Here is a 19,274-nt window from a genome sequence, read left to right on the forward strand (position 1 = left end):
TTATTGACAGAACAGATTCATTTAAAATGTGAAACATGTACTTAAACTTTGTTTTTTACAGCTACTGATGCTTTTAGCACTTGAAGCTCTTTAGGACTATAGTGTTAACTTCTAGAATCATGAACTCACATCCAGATCACAAAACCAGAGCACAAGCCTCTGTTTAGACCCGACGGACACAGTGCTGGTGTGTGCGCCTAAGTACAGCCATGGGTTCCACATAATATGCCAATAGTGTCAAGAACACAATGCGTCATTTTCTCCCTTTTGCCCCCATGGAGTAAAAAGAGAGAGGATGAACCAGGCGCTCCTGCATCCCTGTTACAGTTTTTTCCAAACAGAGCTACAGAGTGAGATAACAGGGTGCCAATGACACAGGCGAGGCCATAGAATATTACAATTTGTAGTCCAAAACTGTATTTCAGAAAGTTTAGGTTCCACTGCCAAATGTATTCTTTCTATTGATCATATAAACATAAAAAACATTTCACAAGAACCTGTACATTATAGCTTTTAACCAGCTATTTACTGTATATAACCTATGTATGTGATTAAAATATGACAAGAGAGAGGCACATTTGTGGTGATTATCATGACGAACAAAAATAACCAAAAAAAAGCAGAAAAATAAGTCTTTTGTTCGCTGATTATTTTCTTTATTTAACAAAAACCTAAATCAATAATGTCTTTGTAAATCTGTCATGGGATCCCTGGGCAAAATCAAGTTCCACATGGGTCTAAAAGAAGACGTCATTGTTGGAATACTTTATTGAGAAGGCCACCAAGTCCCATCATTATTGGACAATCATGGCAGGCCCAGTAGTCATCGCTCTCTGACCAGAACGGACACCAACAGTCATGTGCTCAGCGCGGGCGCATGACACATTTATTTATGCAGATATACTATGGAAACCAAACAAAGGCGAGCATGAAATTCAGACATTCGCCACTATGGGATGTAGATGTCGCATCACTGATGAAAAGTGGAAGAGCACCCATAGGGTTGAAGGGCCTCAACCTCATTGAGCACAAACTGTACATGTAAATTTGCATGTGCATCAAATACACAAAGATGAGTGACAATGCTTACTCGTCCCCATTAGAGAACAAGGACTGTGTGAATAAGAATTGATAAATGTAGATTTTTATCCTACAAAGTGCTTTAGGTAAACAGTATAATATGTAAAAACACAAACATTAGTCCTACAAAAATGCAGAGTAGACAGAGATTCTTCTGATGAACCAGTGCCTAATATAATTGCTAAATCTCTATTCCCTTCAAAAGCGCATAAAAGAACAGATCAAAAGGAGGAGGAAAGGGGATGTTGAGTGTTGAGGAAAAGAACATAAGCTCCATTACAAAAGAAAGTGCCACATTCACAACAAAGAAAAAATGCTTTTGGAGAGGGAGCTGAAGCTAATTTAGCTACTCCTTAAGAGGAGTGATTGTTAACAGAGCCACTGGATTAAATGCACAACCCAACCGCAACGTAATGGCAACAAAGCGTCTTCTAAATGAAAGGAAATATATAAAAGTCCCTGTAAAACAAAAACGATGCAAAAGAGATTTGCGGAGAGCCAAGTCTCTTAAACAAAAGCATCGTAAATGTAAATGTTTGTCTGCTTAAGGTCTTTTTCTGCATGTATATACACAGCCAGGCCTGGACACAACCAATTTAGCCCAATTAACAACAGATGTGTCCATCTATTTTGGTTCAACAAGCGTTTTCTGCAATAACACCATTAGTTGTCTCCTCATTTGCGATATCATTTTTCAACCATACGTTTTCCCCATTAGGGCTCCAGTGCCTTTCGGTAGCTTTTCCATAACTTTGGCATAGCTAGCAATGGTCGGCATGCTGCTAACCAACAGTCTCATTGCAGAACCTACATCAACAGAAACCAGAGCGTGCTGGAGAAATATAACATTGTCAATTGAAAAGAGGACAACTAAGATGGGCTGGAATCAGCAGTATATGAAGTCCTCATGAGCAATGCCAACGTGAATGGTTATAGAATAGCGAGTCAAAGAGACTGTGTGTTGCTGGTTTGAGTTTTGACTGTGTGATGTGTGCAGCTTGGGTTTGGCTTGTGAAGAACCATATTTCATATGGGGCTCAGAGGGTCGGGAGCTGGTACCACATTTTTGATACTCCTCTTGTACTGTTTCTCAAAACTGAGACAATAGGATGGCTTGAAACACACATTATGTAACTTCTGTTCCCTCATCAAGAGGAAAGCCACTGGTACTATCATTGTGGGCTTCATTATCATTATCAAATGACAGTCTGTGACCACAGGCAGCTAACAAAAGTTCTCTTTCCTCTGCTTTGCATACACACAACATCCAAGTTGTAATCCATTTTTGTAATATGTTTTTTAGTGTTCAATTATTAATTTAATGATCCGCTGTGACAAAGCACACATACACTTGTGAAAATCTATCGCTGGTAATATGCCTTACTCTCAAGTAATGAACTTATCCTTACACGACATTTCAAACCTTAACCTCATGAACCTTGATATTCCCCTGACCCCTTAAGCTGATTCAGAATTACAAAAACATTATTCCATACTGTAAAACAATGTCTGATATGGCATATATGCTGGTGTCGGTTTGTTCCAAGCAGTATTTCGCTCAAACGGAAGATATTTTCAAATCCAAGATGCCATTTTTATAGCTGCAACATCAAATGTATCAAAATACTTATTATTTTAGATGCATGTACCTTTAATTCAACCTGACATTTTAGGGATTTCTGGAAGATTTGGGACGTTTTTTGGTGTTGTGGTTAATTGGAAATGTGTCTGAGAATATGCACAACTAAAGTATAATATCAATCGAGATGGGTCCTTTATTAATACATATTTCTGTGGCCCTTCCTTGTGTCAAAATCAAATTTTATTATTATTTTGTGCTATTTCTAAATATACCTATGTTTAATTAAATTATCAACAACCTAATTAACACACAGAAACAAGGCTAACCCTGAGAGATTACAAAGCTCATAACATGCCAGACATAACACAAGAGAGTCCTGCAGGGTAGAAGAAGTTAAGTCTAAATCAAAGAATTAACTAAAAACCATCCTTAGAATGTACATAAACCTAAATTCAATCCTAGTTCTAACTAAAAAAAGTTTGACACTAAAGGAAACTTGCAACTTTGTAAAAAATGTCCCCACTCAAGGCATAAAAAATGTTCTCATGGGAACAGCCATATTGGAGCACACAAACAAATACACAGACAAGCACACACTGTGCCCTTTCCCATTTGTGATAGAACCCAGACTGACCTACTCGCAGCTCCTGACCGAAAACTGTCCTTTCTCCCAGCGCCGAACAGTTCCAGCGTCCATATCGGAACTGGTACTGACACTCATTGATGCCCATCTGGGCACCTTCGCCCACAACAATGATGGCGTCCGGGCGGCTCTGGCAGATGGCCCGCTGGCGAGGTGCCAGCCCGGGAATCTTGTTGCAGATGATGTTGGCACCCAGCGCCACCACCGAGGACAGGGCCCTGCCAAAGTAAGAGAAACACACCACCACGCACACACATGTGCATTCGTACACACATAAATTCACACACACACACACACACACACACACACACACACACACACACACACACACACTCAGTTAGAACTTCTAGAGGATAGGTTAGACTGACTCATTTATGTGAGACTCTCCAGAACAGGATTCAATACAACCAGTGATTGATGCATGTTCCGTAGTGAAGTGAAAGCTGTACTGCATGAAAGTCTTGCTGTTTAATGGATTAGAGGTCAATCATAAAACTGAAAACTTAATACAACATAAAAAATTAAATAAAAAAAACATACAGGGAAACTTGCAAAAACAGCCCAGCAAGTGAAAACAAGATGCTTATTTGATTATTGACAATGCCATTCCACATTGGTTTGGATGGTGGGAGTTTGAGTAATGAGTTGGGGTTTTTGTGTTAATTGTTAGGTAACATAGTGGCGTGAATAGTTGCCAGACTTGACTCTTACGCAAGTACAGTATATACACTTGCTCCGTGTCTTGTGATGTAGATGCAGGGTTCAAATTTTAACCAAACGTCACACAAAATATTATTCTTCATGATTTGTGTGATTATGTGTTTCAAAGTTATTCAGGGTGTAAAGTGCTGCCTATAAATTTCATGAGAGACTGCTTTCACTTTAGCCACATCCTAAGATTGGTTTGCATGGAAAATATGTAAGGTTTTCAACACGAGTCGCCTTAGTTCGTAGGGTAATAAGGTGCTGTATAGTAAATGACACATTCAGTTCTCCTCTAGGAGACGTCATCGGATCACTCGATGTGATAATATCAAAACATATGTTAAAGATGGCTTTGCAACCACTGAGAAAGCCAAAATAGATTACAGCTAAGCAAAGCGCTGACTTTCTCCACAACTCTGTTTATAACCCTCGAAACCATGTAGATACATACTTTTCAAACATGTCAGGGACGGGGAGCCATAAACGAGGGTGAAGGCAAATGCCAGCTTTGAAGTATGACGTCGACCTCCAAAGGCTTCACCACAAACAGGGCAAACTAACGCAGGCAAGTTGTGTGTCAGTGAAAAGCGACGGCGGCGTTAGAAGATTGAAGTGGAAGAACGGGTGAGGGGGAGAGACACCGAGAATTTCTGTGGATTCTGGTTCAAAGTGATCTTGGTAGGAGACCCCTGACTAAGAACAAAGATATGATCGTTGATTAGAATTCGCTCTCGGACAATCATGCTCCTTTTCTGCTGGTTTCTTGAGTTTCTCCACAAAGACAGAAAAACATAAATTTCAAACACATAAGTTCAAATAAATCCTGACTGCAGAGAGACGGGTATCTACAGACTGAGCACTACGCACATTCTCTTGGTCTTCTCATTGCAGTCAGGGGAACGCACAACAGTATATAAAAGGAAAAGTGCCATTGTGCATACTGTTGATTTTGCAAACCTTGCTCTAAAAGTTACCCCAAAAGCTAACTGAAGATTTTTTTCAGTTACAGTAAACATGCTAAGATGTGTATTTCTTTAAAAAAAGAGAGAGAGAACCAGAAGCAAGATGTAAATGAGACAAAATAAGTAATCTTGTTCTGTAAAACGTGTGGATCACTACACTGTCAACTGACGGCTTGTCACTTACAACATTCAGAAATTCACCAGGTGCACTGAGTGTCTGCAGTAAAGACGCAGGCCTGCTGCTTTTTTAAATCCTCTCTTCACTTTCTCTGCTGTTAAACAGGCTTGAACCCCTCTGACCCTCTGTGACCCTCTGCTGTATATGTGGTTGTTCATGGCAATGATGACATATAGCAAAAGGTCATGCTCATTAAGACAAGTAATGTACAACTGGAGAAATTCACTGTCTTGCATAATCAATGTAACAGGTGAATTGAACTGGTTTGTTTATGTAAATCCAAAGGCAATAAAATACATTTGAGTCTGATTTTTCAGTGCACTGCTTAAAGGCTTACAATATACAATACAATAGCACATTGATATATTCTGGCAACTCCTAATAACTCCTCCTCTTGGGTCTTTCTCATGTCATTCAGCTGCTAATTCACAGAATCCCAATCTACCATGGGCAACCCAAACCATCAGACAACACCAAACAGAGCTAAGCTTTTAAATCCCTGAAATCAAGTGAAGTGAAATGAAGTGCACAAACGCGATTCTGTTTGCTTAGCGTATACACTGTGTGTACGCCAGCGGCTAGGGGACAGCTCACCTACGGTCAAAGATCTACCATCAGATAGACTGCCAACTGCAACTCTAAAGTATGACTTCATGTATCAGGTATTACAGTAATGATCTAATGCATAAATTGATGCAACGTGTGCAGTGTTTGATTGATCACTGGTGTCATTAACACAGCTGTGATTTTTTTTTTTTTATTTCTAAGCAACAGGTGGCATGAATGTTTTCCAAGTTTGAGCCTTGCACAGATACTGTAAAGTGCATATCCAAAATTGTATGTGCTAAAAGCTCTGAGATATTTAGAAGCCATATTAGTGTTGTTAATATGTTCTTTCAAAGTGTGATGTTGTTGGATTGATTGAAGATCAATAAACTGGTTGTGCACAAGGGCTCTGACACCTATACAGGTGACAAATATTATCCTTAATAATTTGAGATTTGATTTTTTGACAAAACATGGGGTTACTGCATGTTATATTAATCAGAAAATGTGTGATGTGATGTGACTAATAGAAAAAGACATCACACTAAACATCCAACATTAAATATCAGAGAAACAGAGGCCAGTGTCACCTGACAATAAAAATAATTTCTCCGGAAAAATGTGATTGAAAAAAATCTAACCAGTACCAGTGTGAGCGGTGAGGAGCTTACAGATTCCATCACAGGGTAGTTTGGCCTTAAGAGAAACTGCAGTCTATGTCATGGCATACAGCGTGCTCACAGCCACCTACTCCATCGCATGGAAGACTTTGAACCTAACTGACACACTATTAAGCTCCCAGGCATGCATCTTCTACAGAGGAATGCACTCTCAAAAATGCCTGAGAAACAACTTAACTAAGTCAAATGAATAAATGATCTTCTTTTTCCAAGAGCAGGAAATTAACTGTTATTTTAGAACTGAATATGATTTCCTCTTGTGCTGCATATTTACAAATAAGATGATCAGCACAGACACAGGTGATTAATTCATAACAAAATCATATTTACATCTGTAAACTATAGTATATCAAGTCACACACTGGTTAGGCAAGTGTGATATTAACAAAACGGTTAAAATGGTTAGATTATTGCCATTGGAACTTTTAGTGTTAAATTCCTGGATATTGGAGTGTGAGGTGTGCAATAGCCCCAATGCTCTACATGGTCAGATCCTTTTGCTGACGGCTCATTTGCCACCCACAGCTCTACAAATTTTACAGTTTAACAAGCCAAAAAAATAGTTCTGTAGCTTAGAGGAAGGGGCATTGCATTATTTTGAATCCATATAAATGTTTTCCTCAAAACGTATTTTGTGGTTAATGCTCAACAGAAAACGTAATCGAAACAAACAATGGTAGGCTACGTAGTTTGAATGCGCAAGCCATTACTATATTTAGCAGTGTAGCCCACTTTTAACAGAAAACCAAAAACTACATCTATTTCAGCATCAGGTTTGGGGTCTCCGGGCAGCAGAAGAAGGAGCGTGGGAGCATGCGTGAGTAATTATTTTGGAAGCTTTAAGAAAGCCAGTGTTCTCTGCAAGAGTAGTTTTCGTTTAATTCAAAGCCGCAGCGCATTACAGTGTCAATCACTTGCATGTTACAGGCATATATTCTAAGATGTGGGTTCAAATGATAACATCAAATACTGAGATTGAATCAGAGATGAGGTAATGCACACAGATAATCTTGCACACGCTCTGACAGGTTAACGGCGTTCACATGCGTAAAAAGTGCCCATATTGTGTTAAATTCTCCTCACAAGGAAAAAAGACAGAATCTCAGCATCCGATTGTCTTGAACATCTCTGCCACTCTGTGGCCAAAATGAATCCATGTAGCAGTTACCATAATGTTTTCTGATGTTGTAAAATATTTGCAATACGACAGCTAGATACAAACCATCACTGCTTACTCACAAGACATGCTCATCCGTATGCAGACGGCACATTAGCGCGTTCAGGCTTTCAACTAATCCCACGTGGATCACTTTCTCAACGTTTCCACTGATGAGTATTCTCTACTGAATTCACGCCTGTATAACATTATGAAGTGTGTGAAAAATATCCTAGAATTAAATCACATTTACTGCTTAAGTTGCACTTTTGCTGCTCCCCGTGCCGTTGCAGTCGAAAGAATATAAACAATTTAAAATTGATCTCCAGTCCGTGGATACGGAGAACTAAAGATTTCACCTCAGAACTGGCGTTTAAAGATTAGAAATACCGTTGTCCGCGGTAGGAAAGCTGCATGAGAGCAAAACCAAACCCGTGCGTCTTTGTGTTGCTGAGGGTGAGCGCGCGCACTCTCTGAAGTTAATTAAGGACCCCGTTAATTGACTCAAACTTACAGGTAGCTGCCACTCGTCAGGATCAGGAAGATCTGTGGATAATAGACTGACAGCAGTACACTGCGCGACGAGAAGATGATCATGATGACATTGAGCAAATGGCCACGTTCGGATTGAGTGAGACGACGCAGACAGGATGAAAAAACTCCCTTAATTCCCGGTTTTAGGTCCCTTTTGGCCAAATCAAAAAGAGGTGCTGTGCGTCTCCTTGTCTGTGGTGCGCTCTACGCAGCTCCAAGCTCCCAGGGCCGTGTGTGCGCTGAGATTGGCTCTGTCATCTCTCAGCGGCGGAGGCTGTTACACAGTACTGTGGGTTCCCGATCCAGAATGATGATGGTTTTAGGGATTTTGCATGGCAGAAAAGTGCCTCTCTCCACTCTCATGAGAGTCGTGCTTGCCATTGGGCAGGGAGAGACACTGCTATCCGCCCACTTTGCCACAACGGGACAATAGGGTGACACTGATCCGATCCCCGTTGGACGTGCAGGAGGTTTCATTCATCATCACTACCCCCACACCTCCTCCACCACCCCACCTCACCATCCAGCCAAAAATAAACAAACAGACGCTAGCTGTTTGAGCCTCACACCATCATCACAGCTCAATGTTCAAAAAATCAGCACATTTCTTTGGCAGGATGTGTCAGTCTGAATCAACAAGTTGGTGTCGCAATAAAGCCCATTATAATATGACAGATATTATTCTCATAGCCTAATAGTTCTGTACGAGTGTCTATGTGAGAGTGAGCAAAAGCGTCATTATCCTGCTGAGAAGAAATGCCCTTACCCCCTATGATATTCCTATAATATTGTTATAATGTTCTTAGGGCCTATACAGTGCTATGTCCTCCTGTAACAAGTTTTCCTAAAATATTTCTTTAGAAACATAAAATAAAGCATTTTTGTGTTACTCAAATATGAGTTTCAGTGACATTATTATTTCCTGTGGTAACACTATAATATTCATAGGTGTCTATATTCGGCTGTCTGGTGCGCTCTAATGGTATTTGGTGACCCTATACTATTCAAATATTAATTTTGCTGCTGTAAAATTTAATAATAATCTCCTCAGATTGAAGGATTGCAAGGTGAAGGTAAAAAATATATAGCACTCTTGTTGACCGAGATTGCATCTGCGCAGATAAATAAAATACTTGGGGAGATTTTGTCGCAGAGCTTAGTGAGTGGAGGGCTTTTATCGCCTCAGCATCGTGCCTCTCACTCAACACCTGCAGGCTCCAGTCATTGTAAATGAAGAGGGTATCATGAAAGATTTAGTAAAAGGATGGAAGGAATGAGCTAACTGCTCGGGCTCAGTGAACACGGAGATGGGTGACTTTCCCTCCATAGGGAGCTACTGTTATGTGATATGAGCATCTGTGGAACTTGAAGTCATTTACACGCTTCACTCCACATGAGGTTCTTCCAGGGAGGGCTGACACTTTTTTTTTTTTTGCTTCATTGTGGCGACCGGCATTGTGTAACTCCAAAAATACTATGAAATCAGGAAAATACCCTTAAAGTTGTCTATTGATGTGGCAGCTTATATTTCAGTTAATAACAATGATTTCAGTTTACTATAACAATTGGTTACAGTTATTCAATAAATCAAATAGTGTCGCATAAAAGCTACCTAGAAATAGACCTATTGATGAATAATCTGCAATAGGGTTAGACAAATGAAAATAACATTGATTTGGTCCACTGCATCATATGTGTACTAGCCTATAGGCTACATTTGAACCGTATAACTTATTATAAGTTAAGTACATAATATCTAGGCTAATCATAAGTTATAGTTTGAGTTCAAGTTTCAAGGTGGTCACATCATGTTATTTGACTATTCAGAATATCATGCTTTTCGTAAGTGGAGAACCAGTAACCGTCCAATGCATGCACACCATGTACAAAAACTCTCCAGATGGATTTTCATAAGACATAATTCGTCATGATTCTAATGTGTGGGGGTCCTAATGTGATCATGTTTGAGAGACACTGCGGTAGGCGCAGTAGATTAGGAGTAGATAGAAGTGCTTCTGTGTTTATGCATCAATGTGAGGTAGCCTACTGCAAAACAGGTAAAAACTTCGTCTGACCAATGGAATGTGGAAATACAACTCAGGCTGCCGCTATTAACGAAGGTATGCAGGGTGAGCTAGATCTGGAGCAATGACAGCGGCTCAAATTATCTTGTGCGACAAAAGAGCAGCAGGAGTCTCATGAGGTGAACTAAATAGCTCTTTGATAGCGGATATGAATCGATCATATTGTCTGTTGGCATGATACCTGATCTGCCACTTTTACGCACGACACATTCCCCAGGTGCAGGCGTTTGGATATAGGACTAAAATATATATATATCTATATATATGTATTTTTTTTTTTTTTTAAATACACCTGCTGAAAACGGATTTTTCACATCATGCTTAAGTCTGAGGTCAGAGGGCAGCCGAAGCTTTCCTGTAAAGTGTTTAATAATCAGAGTGTCGCAATGAATTTGATATTCAGGTTTGAGCATGTGAAGAAAACAGTCTACGCATGTAATCACAGGTAATGGAAACTCACCCAAGTCTGAGGTATATGATGCCAAAACACAGGAACACGTAGAGACTCCGCTTTCGGAGGGGTTTGTGCATGATCGTTACCACTTTTTCCGGAGGCCATGCACTGTAACATAAAGTGGTCACGCTTTCCTTTCACATTGGCAGGTTTCCTAACCCTTCCAGATGCACGTATACCGCATATTTTCCGCGATATGAAACTGAAGCGCCTTTGAAATCTTCGACCGTGTGAAATCCATGGTCCAGCAGTACAGGTGAGATGCTGACGACCTGAAAGGTGGCTAAGAACTCCAAAATGAAACTTGAGAGAGGGTCGGACTTGAAAGGTGAATGAGTTCTTGGAGGAAGTGCCTCCTATTCGTCCTTACTTTCACGGTAGAGCCTAATTAACGATTCCCATTTGCTGCGCCATGCAGGTAGAAAAAAACTAGTTGCACTTACTGCAGTGCCTTGCCAATCCTTTGGATTTTGTTTTGAGTCAAGCTCTACTCTCTGAAGACATCTTAAACGCAGTCCATGTTACTAACTTGAAACAGCCAGGTACTCTAATACAGGTAACAAAAGGGCTACACGCCTTCTCCTCCTCCTCCAGCATGGATATGCAGTGAATGGGACGGGCTTCCAGTCTGAGGTCAACACGTGTAGTTGTTGTACAGAAAACTAAAAGAACCGAAGTAAAATGGCCTTTTATAGGCCTGTGGCCCAGGCTAGGCTGGCTTTGTCGCTTGCAAGATTGGGCATTGCCCCACCAGTGTGGGCTCCCTGGATTGGCTCCACCACAACAGTAAACCCCATAAAATCAAACAGACGAGGAATGGCTTTCCAGCTGCATGAATAAAAATTACTATTGCATGACTAATAATGACCAATAATAATAAACTGGCGTCATGATAAATATGTGTCAGTAAGGTTCTGTCAGTCACTTTGATAACAGTGCAATGCATGAACAAAACAACATAAACAGAACATCAATATTCCCATGACTTGGGCTTGAGTCAGGATGATGTGGATTTTGAGCAGATGTTCAGAATACAGAGTCAACTCCTTTGGGAGCTATTATTTGTTTAAGAAGACTCCCTCTGGTGGCAACAAGACACTGCTGAACTGATCTGGTTAAATATACAATAAAAACATCCTCTGCCGTGGACTCCTGCATGGCAGTACTTTCAAAACAAAAAAAGACAAACTAACGTCAGAACTAGATAATAAAATGGAATTAAAGGATTTTTTGTGACTTTGAATTTAAAAACACACCCACTTCATGCGAGGGCCTCAAATGTTAAGTGTTGTTGTGGGACTTTTGCAGAAAGTTCACAGAAAGTGCCATTTAACTAAATATCTACTTATCACATTTTTTTCAAAATCTAAATTTCAGTAAATGTGTCGTTAGTGAGAAGAAAATCTAATACGAGGATACGTGAAGAATAAAATAAAGGTGATGTTATTTTGACAAGACCACTCTGGTCTTAGATTTTCACCTCACCCCTTTTTTATCGACACTACTTTAATCAGAAAAATTAATTTTTCTGCAGCAAACACTCATCCAGATAGTTTTCTCATCTTCCTGGCTATAGTTTAAAATCTAAGGAACCCCATTCTCGCCTCTCTAAATGTTATGGTCTTAGTTCAATTTCTTAAAAGAACACATAAACCATCAATTCAGTATATTTCCAAGAAACTGCATGAAAAATGGCTAACGTGTTGTAATAATGATGGCATAAACTAAAATTACAGACATGAGCTATCTGAGCACAGAGACTGCTGGGCTGTTGTTGACCACGAGAAACAGACAAAACCGCAGAGACCTTTGTTTCAAGACATCCCTGCATTGTGGTTTCAAGGCCTTTTCCTTCAAAACATGCCCATCAAAATTCCAGATGGATTTTAGAAATAATGAAAGTCAACATGCGGGCCCAGGGTGACATAAAAAAGACATGTATTTGATGTCTGCCCTGTAACAGATGGTCTTGTTTGTCTTCAAATGTACATAGCTCATCATCAAGGCCTGGGTGGGGATGGTCCTGTTTAGTTTAATTAAAATGTTCAAAGAGCCAACACTTTTTTATTAAAGCAGGATCAAGACCAGGGACAGTGTGCGTCAGCGTTATTTGTCACCCGCCATTGTCATTACAGACATGTCACACACATCCATGCTCGCTCCTTGGTAGCGCACACATTCCTGTGCACGCTAACACGCATTATCTGTCTCTCTGTGTCCACACATATACGAAGTATGCATACAGACTCACAAATCAAAAAACGTAGACACAAGCACTGCGGACACACAGGGAGTCTCTCACACACACTGCAGCACTTGGGTGGTATGTGGAAGATCTAGTGACACGCTGTTTATTTAACTTCAAAAAGCTGAGGCAGGGATGAGAGCATTTGGGTCAGCGAGGACATATCAATCTGAGTAAGTCATACGCCACATCACTGCTGGTGCTTTATGCTGCATTACAGGCCATTGTATTTAAAACATTTCCTCTCATAGACTCCTAAAAGGCGGTCACTGTCCTCCTTGCTCCGTACTTACCCTCTTCTCAGTCTGCTCTATTACTTTAATAACTGTCAGCCAAACTTTTTTTAAGATTGCACCATTGTGTATCTGTTCATTTTCATCTGCGTGCACTCTTCGCAAACTGTAGAGTGGAAAATGTTGGTGAGAAAGGGGGGGAAAGAAGGGGATCATATTTTGGCAAGCATGGGATGATATGTCGCACTGTCTTTTTGAATATTATTAAGTACTTTTGACCGACAACTAAATAAGAAAACCCACCGGTTGCCCATGTGTTTGCATGGGAGCTGGTTCAGCTGGAAACAGTGAGAGGGCTGAAATGCAGAGTGTGCCAAACCATGGAGTGGCGTCTGGGGCTGGGTCCACCACATCTACACTGGGCCCCAGGCAAGAGGGGGGAAACGGCTATTATACACTCGCAAAGTCCCCCTCTCCATCTCCATCGGCCATCTCCCTCTAACTCTCTATTCTTCTTGATCTTAACACTTCCGTCAATTAGCCAAGCTCAGATTTAGTCTGAGAACATGACACAGTGAGAGGAAGCAGCCCCAGAGGAAGACGATTCACAGAGGTACGCTGAGAGAAAGTGACCTTTTAGACCTGGATGTCAGATGTCTCCTCGTACATCTAACTGTGAGGTCAGAGGCTAAACCAACTTTCCCAGTCCTCCCATCCTGACCAATGGGTTCGACCTTTTCCTCTCTCCTGTTCAGTCACAGCTGTAGATAGGGAAGCAGGGTGTGATCTGATTAATTCCTCCCCATGTAAGTTGATATATCAGGTCCTTGGTGGCTCATTTGTGCATATGTGTGTGAGCACATGCACACAAGCAGATCTGCCAGGATGGGTCCGCATGTATCCCAGCCTGCGTCTTACTGGCTGATTAGCTCAGGCTGAAATGTTGCGCCATGGCTTCCCGATGGAAAGCAGGTTTTCTGAGGGTTGGCCTCACTAGTGTCCGATACCACTCGGGGAGCTTGAAGTTTAAACTGAAACTCAAAGGGAGAGCGGTGTTTTTCTCATGTTTAAACTTTCAAACACTAATTTGCAATCTTGCTATTTTAAATAGGGCTCACTTTTTAGCAAGGCCGCTAGCCAAACTGTCATTGGTGTTTTCCTGATCAGGCCAGGGCTCCGAGACAGAGCAGGGAGGCAGGATCAGTTTACACAAATCTGACAGTTTGGGACACCACGCCAAAGCTTTATCCTCTATTCAAGATCACACTCAGGAAAATGAATGAAATGGCTTAGAGGAAAGAAAAGAATCCAGTTTCCAGTTGGAGAAGCCTGAGAATGACTGAGATTAGGATTTGTTGCTACTGTGCCATGTGTCTAGACCTGGCTCATGAGTATATCAGTGTGACTGTAGTTGGGTATGTATGTTTCACAGAAGTAATATAATATACACCTAATAATTATTGAGTGTGATAGTTCTGCAGGATTATGTTAGAACAGATCCTAGTGCCACCATCAGCAATATTATATACAAGACAACAAAATTGATGGTTTGTTTTTCCAACTTTATCTTTTATGCTCAAACACTTTGATGCAGGCCAATATTTGCTCTTGAGCCAGAAGCACAATGAAGTGCAGTCGGAAAACATGTCTGTACTCTTAAATTGCAATTATATATAATCCATTGTTAATTTATGATTTTTCAATATAGTTGATTCATCTTTTTAGCTTTTCCTTCCTAAATGTCAGAAACAATAGACTAAAAAAAACAGAATAGTTAGTTGGCACTGTCTGGGGGATTGAACAAAAGTTATATTATTTCCAGAGATCATAATATCATCAATGCCTGGACCCAATCCAGACATAAAACGGATGATAAATTATAGTTAATACACACCATAATATATACAGCCACACACTGCACATCCACTTAATCCCTTATACTTAAAGTGTTATAGCATCAGTGCTGCCATTTCATTCTCCAGAACCATTTGACTGGCCTGACTGCTCTGAAGACGTGATTTGTATGTAGGTGCTTGAGTTGAAATCAGATGGACTTGTCAGTTTGCAGATGGGCTTGTCACAAAGGGGGATTTGTGTTGTGTTTGAGGGATGTGCGGTAGATGGTGGAGTGCATTAAGGGGGTTAGTTACTGCAGTTTGACTTCATCAAAAATTTGAAGCAAAGCTGAGGAAAGGGATCACTAAATGCAGGAACAATGAATTTCATCACAAAAACAAAAACAAACAACAAAAACAACAAAACAGAGTGATGTTACAATAAAAAAATACATAGACCATGTTCAGTCTCTTTGGTCAGAGAATGGAACCCAGGCATTTACATTCACAATAAAATCTGACAGACATATGGCTTGTGTCTGTAGTAAAGGCCCCAGACCTTGTGCGCAGTGGAGCGAATACAAGCAATACTCTCTGTTGGCCCCTAATAAGCCCAAGGATATGAGAAAAGGTCTGAGAACAGACAGAGTCCTCGTCAATTTGGCACTTTGGACGTAGTTTCATCTGAAATATTGATATCATGACATGTTCACTATGTCCAGAAGCAACAATTCAACTGGATAATTGCTGTTTTGTTTTCAAAATGGCCGCTTGACTATGAAAAAAAGGCATTAATAAAGAATAAGTGACATAAAACAGTACGTTTGGGGTTCATTTTATGACATTTAGAGGGCTCTTAGCACTCCAATATGGCCTATAGTTCTTGAAAAAAAACATCTTGCATCATTGATTCCAACGCATGTTGGTCTCATTGGCTAAGAGCTATTAGTGAATGTTCTGAGCATGTTTTGCCTCAATAGGCAGGAATATGGATGAGATAACATTGCAAAACTGAATTAGATATTAACTTTCCTCCCCTTTTGGGTAAACTTTGCGGATACATCAAATGCATGCTTTGGCGTTGAAGTTTACATACCTGTGAACGTTAAACAGAGAGCATTGACATAAGGTGTGGCTCCATATTTGTATCTGACCGCAACTATGGACGGGCACAAGTGCATGGACACGTGCACACGCGCACACACACACATGCAAACCTCACTCTGAACAGCTGGGAGTGTTTGCAGTGTGAGTGGGTCCTTCGTTCTCTTCTCTGTCTCACACAATGACCCATGCACTGTCTGTGTTTGCACTGCACCTAGCTCAAACAGCGTTTGTTTCCGTCCCTTTGCCATTCAAGCACACTCTGAGGCTCGCTTTTGTGAAGAGACACACACACACTGGGAAGGCTTGGCCTCAGGTCGCACTCGAAAAACAGGGCCCAAGTTCATTGAGAAATCAACCAGAATCTCAGAAATGCACCTGATACATTTCGCCCCGTGTTTCTCCTCCAGCAATTGATAATGTTTCGGCATTCCAGTCAGGGTCACAGAGATATTAGTCGTGCACTATTTCATTTCCTTAACAATGGCAGTCACAAAGACAAACCTGCTGTTGGGAAGAAGTTCACAAAGCCAGTGGGAGATTGTTGTCCTCGTTTTCACTCTCTTCTCAGTTATAAAGAGGTTAATAAAAACAAAACGTGGATAAACAATGAACTCCAGATTGTCTTTGCAAAATCACAATGGCATTTTCATGTCTCTGCAGCTTTTTTTTCAAAAGAGCAATATATTTTATTGTCTTAAATCACATCATACATGTGCAATTATTATTTTTTTTTTTTTTAAAGTCAGATCAGATTAAAAAAGAGCAGGCCCTACTATTGCTTGCTTTTCATTTTCTAAAAAGGTTGATAGACCTAACATAAATCACTCTGGATGAGTGCATCAGCTAAACATTCAAAACTCTTTTTTTTCCTTCTTTTTTTGGGGGGGGGGGGGTTTGGCTATTCTCAATGTCCTCCATCTCTGCATATGCCATTCTCCTCAATCCATCCATGCTGTTTATCTTCAGCATTGCATTTGGCAGATTGAGGTTTCTATACCAATGACCTGATATGTTTGGATATAAGAATGTGGTTTTCCTGTTTTGGCACTGGCAGTGTGTCTTTTCATATACCATCCTGACATCAAACACTGGGTATGCAATATGTAAAGGCCATCTGTGGCGTTTACTCCTGCTCACTGATGGCTTGGCAGCTGTATAGTGAGGCCTAATAATACTGGCCTGATAGGCTGCGGTATAAAGAAATGGCACAAAAATGTTTCCTTACAGTACTGCCTTTTTCAGGAAGGCTGATGTGAAATGATATTCAAGCTAGATTTGCTGTTGATATAAGGGAGCAATTAGCTCGACCAATCATCCTTCAAATCGCAGTGTGGCGCATGCCAAGATTTTGTGTTATGCAATGGTTATATTTCTCCCTGCAGGTTTTGAAGCACATGGTTATTACATGGTTACATGGTTAACAACTGGTTAGTTTTGTTACTTGGTTGTAACGTTTACCAATTACACAGTACAGCTGAAGATGTTATTACTTTTCTTTACATTTTTTATATATAAAATATATATTTTATTTTATTGCAGCAATTAAGCATCATCCTCTTACACTTGTAGTGTACTTGTAGTGTCCATCCACTGATATGTGGTATGCACAGCGTTTTGCAACTGTCTGCTGTAAATGAGGTTGCTGTCATGTCAGAAGTAGAGTAGTATGTAGAGTACATGTAACAGATGATAAAGTAACATTTGTGAAACTGAGTTACTGTCCACAAATGATTAACCATAACAGTAAGTGAACCTTGAGTAAGACTTTATTTTGTCAAACTACTTTCAAGATCAAGAACTCATCAATTGTGAAATTATATTTACATTATCTTCATCTTATACAGTATCTACATTTTGGGTAACATGGTATCTTATCATCCATACATTTTATTATATCACCAAAAATAATGCAGAGTCCCCAAGTTAAAAGATCAAAAGGAAACAAATAGGAGCTCATATTCTATACGGTGACACATCGGACAACTGCACTGTTCTGTTTCCAGACTGACTTATCGTTCATTTTCAGCATTAAGTGGTAAAATACCAGATCAATACTGGGCACATAAAGATTAAAGCTTATTAGATAAATTATGTAAAACATAATTCTCATATTTTATAATTCCAACAGTGTTGTTTTACCTCAAATGTCATTAGCCCACTTCTCTTTATTCTCAGCAGACATTACTTTTCTTTTAATTATTTGAAAATACGTCACTGAACACATTCATTTATTTATCCCAAATGAATATCCCTGCAGTGACAAGGAGATACTAACTACATAAGAGAGATAACACAAAATGTGTCACAAGATCCAAATTAGAAAGGGATGCCAGTGATCACTTGTGAATACATTCTGAATTATCTGTTATCTGTGTGTATGTCTGTGTCGTGTCCATGAGCTGGACGCCCAGCCTCAGGTAGGTTCAGAGTGTCCCGGGCTTCTCTGGCAGCCTCGGGTTGGGCCTGGCTTCGAGCTGCTTGACAAACACAGGTTCCCTTTGTTGTGTCAGCTACACACTGAACCTTGCAGGGGCCTCACATACACAAAGGAATGTTTAGATGGATCTGTTACACAGACACACACACTGCTTGTTTGCCTGTTTGACTCCACAACAGTAATCTGACATCTAAATTGGGTCAGGAAGGTTCTTGTAGCGCTTAGAGGCCGGACAGTGGATAAGGAGGCAGCCAGAGAAGAGGAAATGCAAGAGAGACAGTTAAATTGTCCTGGGTCAGGAAGGTCAGAGTCAGAATCACTTAAATTGTCAAGAACAATAAATGTACAAGACGTCGTCGTGGTGACATTGGTGTAAAGACACTGACAGCTTACCGGCCAGCAGTTTGCATACCAATACATGTGTTGCAAAGGGCAACAAGACCGCACAGAGACTAGTATGAGCCTTTTTTTTTTTTTTTTTTTTTTTTAAATAGAAATGAACTCCTTATGCATACAGTATATGAGGCCATGTGTCTATTAAGATTGTTTACTTCAACTTCATCTCTTTCCAAGCTGCTTCAAGTACATGAATCCCACACAATTTGCATATACAGTCAACACACACTCTATTTCAACTCTCATTCTGCTCCTGGCCTCCGGTTAACCCCACACTTTTCTTCCTGTGTGTTTTGTCTGTAAAAGCCCACTTTGTTGTGTCTGAGCAGTGAAGCATCCCAGTGAGCAACGACTTCCTGTGAGAAGTGACTGCTATTTCAACTCCAGAGCGCTGGGCTGCCTGTGGTTTGTCTGTCT

General features: G+C 40.4%; 1 protein-coding gene across 2 annotated transcripts in view; it reads right to left on the reverse strand.

The window, feature by feature from the left end:
* wnt7bb (wingless-type MMTV integration site family, member 7Bb) overlaps window positions 1-11,229 on the reverse strand; it is a 32,616-nt gene extending 21,387 nt beyond the window's left edge. Inside the window, exons 1-2 of one of the 2 annotated variants that reach the window (XM_031283281.2) lie at window positions 10,611-11,229; window positions 3,297-3,523 (exon numbers count right to left, since the gene is read on the reverse strand). In XM_031283281.2, coding sequence (XP_031139141.1) covers window positions 3,297-3,523; window positions 10,611-10,681 — 298 coding nt within the window. In that variant the 5' untranslated portion in view covers window positions 10,682-11,229. Of the gene's footprint in view, window positions 1-3,296; window positions 3,524-8,046; window positions 8,507-10,610 lie in introns of those variants that run through there. The other variant, XM_031283280.2, reaches the window with a different exon arrangement.
* Between the last annotated feature and the right edge of the window lie 8,045 nt (window positions 11,230-19,274).

This window comes from Sander lucioperca, chromosome 7, assembly GCF_008315115.2.
Source record: "Sander lucioperca isolate FBNREF2018 chromosome 7, SLUC_FBN_1.2, whole genome shotgun sequence".
NCBI classification, from domain to species: Eukaryota; Metazoa; Chordata; class Actinopteri; order Perciformes; family Percidae; genus Sander; species Sander lucioperca.